Source organism: Hypomesus nipponensis, chromosome 13, assembly GCF_054491055.1.
Source record: "Hypomesus nipponensis isolate SF chromosome 13, ASM5449105v1, whole genome shotgun sequence".
NCBI classification, from domain to species: domain Eukaryota; kingdom Metazoa; phylum Chordata; class Actinopteri; order Osmeriformes; family Osmeridae; genus Hypomesus; species Hypomesus nipponensis.
In genome coordinates this window covers 772071-782500 of record NC_140373.1, presented here as the reverse complement: position 1 = coordinate 782500, position 10430 = coordinate 772071, and the positions used below count along the sequence as shown (strand labels likewise).

General features: G+C 48.7%; 1 protein-coding gene across 1 annotated transcript in view; it reads right to left on the bottom strand.

Moving 5' to 3' along the window:
- erbb2 (erb-b2 receptor tyrosine kinase 2) overlaps window positions 1-7970 on the bottom strand; it is a 21192-nt gene extending 13222 nt beyond the window's left edge. Inside the window, exons 1-6 of the mRNA XM_084670093.1 lie at window positions 7741-7970; window positions 1518-1669; window positions 1208-1388; window positions 757-897; window positions 571-633; window positions 237-352 (exon numbers count right to left, since the gene is read on the bottom strand). Of these exons, the coding sequence (XP_084526219.1) occupies window positions 237-352; window positions 571-633; window positions 757-897; window positions 1208-1388; window positions 1518-1669; window positions 7741-7813 (726 nt within the window). The 5' untranslated portion in view covers window positions 7814-7970. The remainder of the gene's footprint in view (window positions 1-236; window positions 353-570; window positions 634-756; window positions 898-1207; window positions 1389-1517; window positions 1670-7740) is intronic.
- Window positions 7971-10430: the final 2460 nt, after the last annotated feature.

Genomic DNA, 10430 nt, shown 5'->3' with positions numbered 1-10430 from the left:
CACACACAAATGCGCGCTTCAGATGGTGTGTGTGTGAGCTAGTGAGTGTGTGCATGTGAATGTGTGTGATTTAGTGAGAGTGTGTGTGTTTACTGATTAGAAGGTGTTCTTCTTTTCCAGTCGCGAGAGATCAAGAACAGATGAGAGTATTTGTGTACTGTAATATCTGTATAGGGTGTGTTTGAGTGACTGTGTTTGAGTGACTGTGTGTGTGTGTATGTGTGTGTGTGTCCCACCAGACAGTCTGAGTCTTTGGGCCCAGTGCATCCTGCAGCACACTCCTTGTGGCAGCAGTCGTTGGAGTGGGACCCCTTACACCTCAGACACCCTGACGTACACACGATACTGGTCACTGAGGACAGAGGCAGGCAACTTGTTTAACTACCCTTGTGAAAACTTGACAAACTTGACCTTAAATTCAAAGGGTTAAGGTATAAGGCATTAGTTTTAGAATGTGAGTGTGTGTGTGTGTGTGTGAGAGTGTGTGTGTGTGTGTGTGTGTGTGTGTGTGTGTGAGTGTGTGTGTGTGTGTGTGTGTGTGTGTGTGTGAGTGTGTGTGTGTGTACCTACAGGTCTGACAGTCCTGGGGCGTCTCTCCCCAGCATCCTCGGTCCCCGCAGGAACACTTGGGACCTGGAACACACTCAGTGTCAGCTCCCAGCACTCTGTATATACGTGTGTGTGTGTGTGTGTGTGTGTGTGAGAGAGAGAGAGAGAGAGAGAGAGAGAGAGAGAGAGAGAGAGAGAGAGCCTCACAGCCAGGAGCCTGCGGCTGCAGTCTGAGCTCTGCGGCACGTGTGTTCTTCTCGTCCAGTATGTCTCTCCACACCATGTTCTGGGGATCAGGGAAGCACAGCTGGGGGTTCCCCCAAATATACACCCCTCCCAGCAGCAGTTCTACCGGGGGGGGGGAGGAGGGGAGGAGGGGAGGAGGAAAAGAGGGGGACAAAATACTTGTAAAAACTCTATAAAGTCACAGTTCAGGTTAAAATCTACACAACAGTACAGTACAGAAAAAAATCTGTCTCATCAAACCAAGCATACCCTAACCCTAACCAAGCATATCCTAACCAAGCATACCCTAACCAAGCATACCCTAACCCTAACCAAGCATACCCTAACCAAGCATACCCTAACCCTAACCAAGAATACCCTAACCCTAACCCTGAGCCCCTCTGCATCCTCCCCCAGAGCCCCCCTCTCTCACCTGTCAGGCTGCGGAGGCGCAGGGTCCTAAGCCCCGCCCCTGCGGCCGCGTTGTCCACCACGGCGAGGGCGTAGGAGTTATTGAACAGCTGGCTGCCCCTGATGATGCACAGGCTGTCCAAGGGGATCAAGGCCACTGACACATGAGCCACCAGCACATACCCCTGCACCTCCACGATGCCCTGGGGGGAGGGAGTAAGGCGGAGACCAGATCCACATCAGTGTGGGAAGATGATGATGCACATAGATAACACTCACACTCACACACACACACACACACACACACACACACAGACACACACACAGCTGACCTGCAGAAAGGAGAGGTCTGGCTGGCCATGCAGGTGTGTGATCTCCAGGTTGCCGTGGACGACCTGGCAGCCAGAGTAGAGCAGCTTCAGGGTCTTGTAGTGGTTCTGCTCACTGGAGGGCAGGGCCAGCTTCATGTCAGTCCCTAGACACACTAGAGAAACACACACACACAGAGGTATGCATGTTACGATACAGTATGGGACTGCAGTCTCATGTCTTGTGAAGACATACTGCTTCTTCCTGGAACATCCTAAAACTACTGATCACCAACCACCCTCCCACTCCCCCTCCACATCTCCCCCCCACCCTCTCTCCCCTCCTCCTCCTCATCTACCCCTATCACATCTACCCCCCACCCTCTCTCCCCTCCTCCACTCCCCCTATCTCTCTCCTCCCACCCACCCTCCCTCCCTCTCTCCCCTCCTCTGCTATCGCTCTCTGCTCCCTCTCAAACACAGAGGACACTTGTGGTCTTGATCTTGTGCTTCAGCACACCAACATGGACTCTTGACAATCAAATGTCTTAAATACATATTAGTATGTGTGCTACTTCAATAGCTGTCGATACAATACAGTACTTTGTAGCTGGCTTTATAGTGGATACAGAAACATTATAAGAAGTAACAATTAAATTAAGATAGGATTTATAGAGGGTACACATTCCTAATGGACACACATCTGTCTGTGACTGTGATTGGTCTGCTCGGCCCATGTGACCTTGTGCGTTGGATCAAATATCCAATCAAACCGCTTCTTACTGTCTATACTTATATTAGGAAGTGGAATGGTATGGTCAGGGTTAGGGTTACACACACATTCTCTTTCACACACACTCACACTTTGATGCATTCTTAGGCAGAATAAACAGATTAAAACCAAACAGAATGCTGACCCACAGTAGAGAGAGCTAGTAAGCGAGCGAAACAGAGCGAGAGTGAGTGTTTGTTTAGAAAGAGTGTGTTTAGTTCATTACACATAGCATTGGCCTTGTCTGTCAGCCTTTCGATTTTCGACAGGGCCGAAAATACTCCCCCTCCCCCACCCTCCCCCCGGCCCCTCTCTCCTGCTCTCGATCTCTCATTCTCTCCTAACCCCTTCATGGTCACTCACATCCTCCCTCTCACACTCGGTCTCTCCTTTCTTCCTACCTCCTTCATGTCTCTCTCTCTCTGGCTGATAAGTACCCTATCAAACACGTGTTACTGCCTCACAAGGCACACTCTCACACACCCACAGTTACACCAAAACATAAAGACACACATACCCCGACACACCCTGAACACATCCAAGCACACACACCCACACCTACCACACACCCAAACAATACACACACCGAACACAGCAGTGTGCTATAATGCTCACTAACACTGGCTCACAACTTTCTGTATACTTGTATCCTAGCAACATGACTTTCCACTCACCAGACTATCCTCACAAACACAGGAGGAGAACAGGAGGAGAACAGGAGGAGAACAGGAGGAGAACAGGAGGAGAACAGGAGAACAGGAGGAGAACAGGAGGAGAACAGGAGGAGAACAGGAGGAGAACAGGAGGAGAACAGGAGGAGAACAGGAGGAGAACAGGAGGGGAACAGGAGGAGAACAGGAGGAGAACAGGAGGAGAACAGGAGAACAGGGGGGAACAGGAGAACAGGAGAACAGGAGGAGAACAGGAGGAGAACAGGAGGAGAACAGGAGGAGAACAGGAGGAGAACAGGAGGAGAACAGGAGAACAGGGGGGGAACAGGAGAACAGGAGAACAGGAGGAGAACAGGAGGAGAACAGGAGGAGAACAGGAGAACAAAAGAACAGGAGGAGAACAGGAGGAGAACAGGAGGAGAACAGGAGGAGAACAGGAGGGGAACAGGAGGAGAGTCACTGGGACAGTAAAATATGCATCCAGATTAAACACAAGACTCAGAATCCATCTGCCCCTCCAAGCACAACGGCAGTAACTGCTCGTTGCGTGGCAGCAAAAACATGCTAAAAAACGCTTTAAAGTGTTTCATGTCGGTTGAACTGATCAGACCTCATTTTCAATCAAACACAACTGAGACGTGAGACACGTCAAAGCAGGTTTTCACCCTCTGCTCTGACCTGCTGGTCTGTGGCTGCCTTCACTCTGCTCTGACCTGCTGGTCTGTGGCTGCCTTCACTCTGCTCTGACCTGCTGGTCTGTGGCTGCCTTCACTCTGCTCTGACCTGCTGGTCTGTGGCTGCCTTCACTCTGCTCTGACCTGCTGGTCTGTGGCTGCCTTCACTCTGCTCTGACCTGCTGGTCTGTGGCTGCCTTCACTCTGCTCTGACCTGCTGGTCTGTGGCTGCCTTCCTAAGAGGACAGTCTGACAGGATCTTGTCTGTGTAGCGTGGATGGGCAGGCTGTGTTTGCGAAAAATATGAAACAAAACAGCTATTCAGCATCACCCACAACACAGCGTGGTCATACAGGAGTCATGAGACAGTCTGATCCCAACACAAACTCATCAAACCTGTAGATTCAGTTTGATTCGCTGAAGAAAATATTTTGATTTCCTGTCAATGAAATCAAAGCGTTTGTGTTTGCTCTCCCTGCTGGGTGTCAGAGATGATGTAATGAGTCTCCAGATCTGAGTGACACGGTCAGCAGGCTGAGGTCATGTGACCATGACACGGTCAGCAGGCTGGGTGAGGTCACGTGACCATGACACGGTCAGCAGGCTGAGGTCATGTGACCATGACACGGTCAGCAGGCTGAGGTCATGTGACCATGACACGGTCAGCAGGCTGGTTGAGGTCATGTGACCATGACACGGTCAGCAGGCTGAGGTCATGTGACCATGACACGGTCAGCAGGCTGGGTGAGGTCACGTGACCATGACACGGTCAGCAGGCTGGGTGAGGTCACGTGACCATGACACGGTCAGCAGGCTGGGTGAGGTCACGTGACCATGACACGGTCAGAAGGTTGGGTGAGGTCATGTGACCATGACACGGTCAGCAGGCTGTTTGAGGTCACGTGACCATGACACGGTCAGCAGGCTGGGTGAGGTCACGTGACCATGACACGGTCAGCAGGCTGGTTGAGGTCACGTGACCATGACACGGTCAGCAGGCTGAGGTCATGTGACCATGACACGGTCAGCAGGCTGAGGTCATGTGACCATGACACGGTCAGAAGGTTGGGTGAGGTCATGTGACCATGACGCGGTCAGAAGGTTGGGTGAGGTCATGTGACCATGATGCGGTCAGAAGGTTGGGTGAGGTCATGTGACCATGACACGGTCAGCAGGCTGGGTGAGGTCATGTGACCATGACACGGTCAGCAGGCTGGTTGAGGTCATGTGACCATGACACGGTCAGCAGGCTGGGTGAGGTCATGTGACCATGACACGGTCAGAAGGTTGGGTGAGGTCATGTGACCATGATGCGGTCAGAAGGTTGGATGAGGTCATGTGACCATGACGCGGTCAGCAGGCTGGTTGAGGTCACGTGACCATGACACGGTCAGAAGGTTGGGTGAGGTCATGTGACCATGACACGGTCAGAAGGTTGGGTGAGGTCATGTGACCATGATGCGGTCAGAAGGTTGGGTGAGGTCATGTGACCATGATGCGGTCAGAAGGTTGGGTGAGGTCATGTGACCATGATGCGGTCAGAAGGTTGGGTGAGGTCATGTGACCATGACGCAGTCATCAGGCTGGGTGAGGTCATGTGACCATGATGCGGTCAGAAGGTTGGGTGAGGTCATGTGACCATGATGCGGTCAGAAGGTTGGGTGAGGTCATGTGACCATGACGCAGTCATCAGGCTGGGTGAGGTCATGTGACCATGACACGGTCATCAGGCTGGTTGAGGTCATGTGACCATGACACAGTCATCAGGCTGGGTGAGGTCATGTGACCATGACACGTGGCGTCTCCAGGAGAACACACCTACGTGTGGAAACCTGCTCGTTTACTCAGGGTGTGTGTGTGTACGCTCCGAATGTGTGCCTGTTTATGATGTGTTTGTGTGTGTGTATGTGCAGTACAGTGCCTCTGTGAGTGTGTGTGTACAGCACAATGACTGAGAGGGGCAGAGCAAGTGTGTGTGTTCTAGTGTACTTGTGTTTGTGTGTGTCTGTGGTTGTCTGGGAAACCAGTCAGAAGTCTCCACAGCAACACTCGTCCCTGTGCAGGTCTCACGTCGTCTCTTCCTGCTTCCTGCTCTAAGAACAACTGGTGTTGCTCAACCGTCTGGAAGAACAGGATCTACAGCAGAAGTTCTTCCTCATGTACACACAAACACACATACATGCACACATACACAGCCCTCTGCTGACTGAAGGTTGCCGTAGAGACCACAGAGTGTGTGTTCCACTTAAAATAAGAACAGCACTGATATCCAAGCTCAGACACTGACCTTTGGAGTGGCCCTGGTTCCACAGCCAGGGTGTGTGTGTGCGCGTGTCTCTGTGTGCATGTGTGAGTGTGTGTGCATGCACTTGTGTGCACAGGTGTGCATTTTTGTGTGAGTGTGTGTGTGTGTGATTACTTCTCCATCAGTGTGTGTAGAAATCATCATCACATAGCGTGAGACAGAGGTGACGAGGTGAGTGTGTGTTGCCCAGAACCTGTACATGCAAAGCAGACTAACCTGCTCAGACAACAATGAAGCTTTAGCTGGAACTCATGTCACCTGTTTCATAGTAATTACGTTTGAGTGTGTGTGTGTGTGTGTGTGTGTACATATGCAAGCTTTTAAACAAAAACACGTAGCACAATCAGGACCGTTCCTCACCAAACCCAAACACAATGGTCAGTCTACAAGATCCCGTCTCCAACACATTTATATTTAACACCTCCACCTCTGCCTCCGCCTTCCCCGGCTTCACCTTCTGACCCCTGATGGATGACTACAACACTGGGATGATTACAACACTGGGATGATTACAATGTTGGATGACTGTAGTTTTTTTTGTGAAAGCTTTCTGCATGTAGTGTTTCTGTGTGATAGCGTACTGCATGTAGTGTTTCTGTGTGATAGCGTACTGCATGTAGTGTTTCTGTGTATAAGCGTACTGCATGTAGTGTTTCTGTGTGATAGCGTACTGCATGTAGTGTTTCTGTGTGAAAGCTTTCTGCATGTAGTGTTTCTGTGTAAAAGCTTTCTGCATGTAGTGTTTCTGTGTGAAAGCTTTCTGCATGTAGTGTTTCTGTGTAAAAGCTTTCTGCATGTAGTGTTTCTGTGTAAAAGCGTACTGCTTGTAGTGTTTCTGTGTGATAGCGTACTGCTTGTAGTGTTTCTGTGTGATAGCGTACTGCATGTAGTGTTTCTGTGTGATAGCGTACTGCTTGTAGTGTTTCTGTGTGATAGCGTACTGCACGGTTCCAGGGAAAATCAGTAAGTGTTTTTATTGACCTGTGATAAATGTTTTTATTGATCTGTGCATGCATTTAGCCAGGAGGGGAGAGCGACAGGCCTCTCCTGTTCCTGTTCCACAGCGTCATGTATGAAGTCTGAAACACTATAAAATCGGCTCTGTGTCTGTTTTGCAGTGACCTCAATAGTGTACAAAAAAATAGCTTTCCAGAGTAGGGTTCGGCCCACCTGTGCTTTCAGTAGGCTACTTTGCTCTGCCTGAAAGGCAGTATCACTCTCGGTTACTTCTGCACCATGGTGGCACGAGCTGGACAGAGAACAATATCCTCTTTAGGCCAAGGAGTGAATGATTGACCTCGTCATGAGTGCTTGACCAAGCACAATGCGCTGCCTGTTTTCTGTTGATTTGTTTTTGTTTACCTCGTTCTGTCCTCTCCGCTGATCACTGTGGTCACAAAGCAGAAGAGCCGGTTTCAGAACGGCTTGGCGCACCTGTTCTACACTCATTTAGCTCTTCTTAGTGTGATAACATCTAAGTGCAGTGCATAAGTGCAGTTGCAACACAACGTTTTGAAAACAGCCAATTTGGTTATTTTCCCGCTTCAGACGGACCTGTGTTTTTAATTCTATTATAATCAATATCCCAGTGGTCCATGCTAAACCCCGGCCGTGACCTGCAGTGTACGCGAGGGGGTGGCAGGGAGAGCAGATTGGAATGCATTCTACTCTATTGTCGTAACACGAACACATACTCTCTGAGCCAAGTTGAACTCCAAAACAATTTCAACCATTTGTGCGTTGTATTATTTCAGCGTGTTGGATCGCATGAAGATTGGCATGTCTATATTATTTAACCTAGTAGGACAGCGGGGAAGTCACCCACCTTCTCTGCTCAAAGCGCCCGACACTCCAAGTAGCAGTACCCGGAGATACAGAAAACTTCTCGCCGCTTCCATCGATACCGACCACCGCTAGTCCATAGTCCCCAAAAGATATGCTGTATTCCGCGACAAACGAGCGCCAAAAAGTCCTATATTCCTCCGGGTGGGTTTTGACACGTTAGGAGTTGTTTTTCCAATCCCAGTAACTTCCTCCCCGGAATTCCGTGCCTCTGGCGCGTCGGTTAGTAGTAAAGCGTGACAGGAGCAGGCGCGCTCCCGTGCAGGCCAGAGCGGGGAGTGGCAGAGAGAAGGCGGGCTGACTCTTCGCCCAGAGTCAAAAAGTCATTGAATCAGGAGAGAGCGGAGAAGGCAGAGCTCTTGTCCTATCAGTGTTCTGCAACTGACGGTACTATTCCTTCTTGCGTTAAAGCTGTCACTTGTTACTCCTAAATTCACCTCCCTGATGTAGAATCCTGAAGTGTCTTTTGGGTGTGCTTAAACTTAAAAGCTGTGTAGGCCTACTTACTGTAAGTCGCTCTGGATAAGAGCGTCTGCTGAAAAATGACTAAATGTGTAATGCTCCAATTAACAGACTTCTAGAATCTGTGAAATAAAATGTAGTAATTATCTATCTATGTGAAACACAGCCTACATTGTAACCTATATTCTAAAATTCCACCAGACTACTAATGTGTAATAAACGAAACTATTTATTCCTCCAGGGACTCAGACTGTCCTCTGTGTGCTACAGGGAGGTTCGGCAGAAGAATGAGTTCTTTTCATGAACGTCCATCAATCTCCGTCTGCCGCTGCGCGGGTCTCACACACTGGCGGTCAACCACACAACCACACAAACCCCGGCACGGGCTCTGATTCTGCCTCACGGCGAAGTCCGTCCTGATCGCGACCAACGAGTCCATACAGTTTCACTTAATGGAAGCAAATCAGTGACATGTTTTGAATGTCATTAAGGCATTTAATATTGAAATGTATGGGCTACAACACCGAATTCTAATATGAATATATTTCAATGTAAAATAAAATTCAGGTTGCTCCCCAAAAATTGGCAATGGGGCTAACGTTATTTCATGTTCCTGACTGTGTTTCATTCAAATAAATAACCCGTGTTGTCATTTAAATCTACAGTTCAAGATGCATGCTTGTCCAGATCTTTTTCAGCAAGATAGCTAGAGCCAACTAGCCTGGCTGCCAGCCCAATTTATCCCCGCCCACAAAAAAAATTGGTCGGGAAGTTGGGTCCGGAGTAGCCTTGCTCTGCCCTCCTACGTACTTCCGCTCAATTTGGATTTCGCTTTAGTAGTAAAAGGTCTGGGAACTAGGCTCTGAAGTTGGTTTCTAGAAACAAATTTTTTGTAGGTCCAATCAGCGAAAAGAAGGAGTGGTTGAGAACGATGACGTTAATGTCGTGCACTAGTTTGAGTAGTTCAGTAATGGCGGCGGAGAAAGATGCGAGCAAAACTATTCTGCGGTTGTTGCAGCAACGCTGCCGAATTTCCATAAGGTAAAGCCAGAGCAAGAACATTCCTTGCTGAGTTTTGTTGGTGGCCATGATGTTGTGGACCTCCTCCCCACGGGATTCGGGAAAAGTTTGATTTTCCAGCTACGGCAGCTAGCTCTGTTACAGTAGTGGTGAAGGAGTTGGCTAAGGCGAACGCTTGCAATTGGTTATGGCAAATCAGAGTGGCTCTGGGCGGATCCAATAGTTTTAAACTTCAACAGAGGACCCGCCTTAACGTTTGTCAATGGAGAGATCCCATACCCTCTGTACAAATGCAATGTACGAGGGACTGGTTAGGACCAGGCTAGGTCCGGAGGGGCTCGATTGTGGAAAGACTAGCCGAACAGGAGCTGTTTGGACCAATTAAATTGTCAGGGCGGGCTTTATAGGATGATGGACATATGATCAACAGTAACGTAATCAACAACGTCACCAAACAGCGCTTGCGGTGAATTCGTTTTCAACAAAGAACATATTACGTTGCTCTGATTGGTTGTAGGTCTATCCAATTGAGCGAAGAGGCATTTGTTTTACGAGCGTGGTTGACACACGCCCCAAAGTCACAGCCCAACGGAGAGTTTTCAGACTCATATTCTGACGAGAATTATGAGTATGACAACGTCAGGCTAAGAGGCAACTGAAGCTGAGTTGAATCAGATAGTTTGTTTACTCTGCTGTAGTGCTAACGTTACCCACCTAAGGAGATCCTGTTTGCTTCAACAACAGAAGTGGAAACAACTAACGTAATCATTTCAAATGATATCTAGTTCATTGTTGAAAACAGTGTTGTGTAGACACAATAGATGCATTTGTACATTTTTATATCAAGTCTCCACCTTCGTTTTTTCAGTGAGTGCTGTTGGCCGTGTAGCGTCTTTGCTCCGCAGCTTCACTCGTTGTAAACCAACCAATCAGCACGCAGCTCATCTAAATATTCATGAAATATTACCCATAAAATGAGAAAACCTACCGTTTTTTCCAGGACAATTTCACAGGAAGCATCAGAGGACAGTATAGAACAGCACCCAGGCCATTTTCAGCCCAACCAATGTTACATACCCTATTCGGAGACCTTAAGGAACAGAGTAAAATGACCCCTTTAAGGCTCCAATTTTTTTAGGTCGAAATCTTTCGGCTCGAATTTGATAGGCTCTAATTTTTTAGGCTTGAATT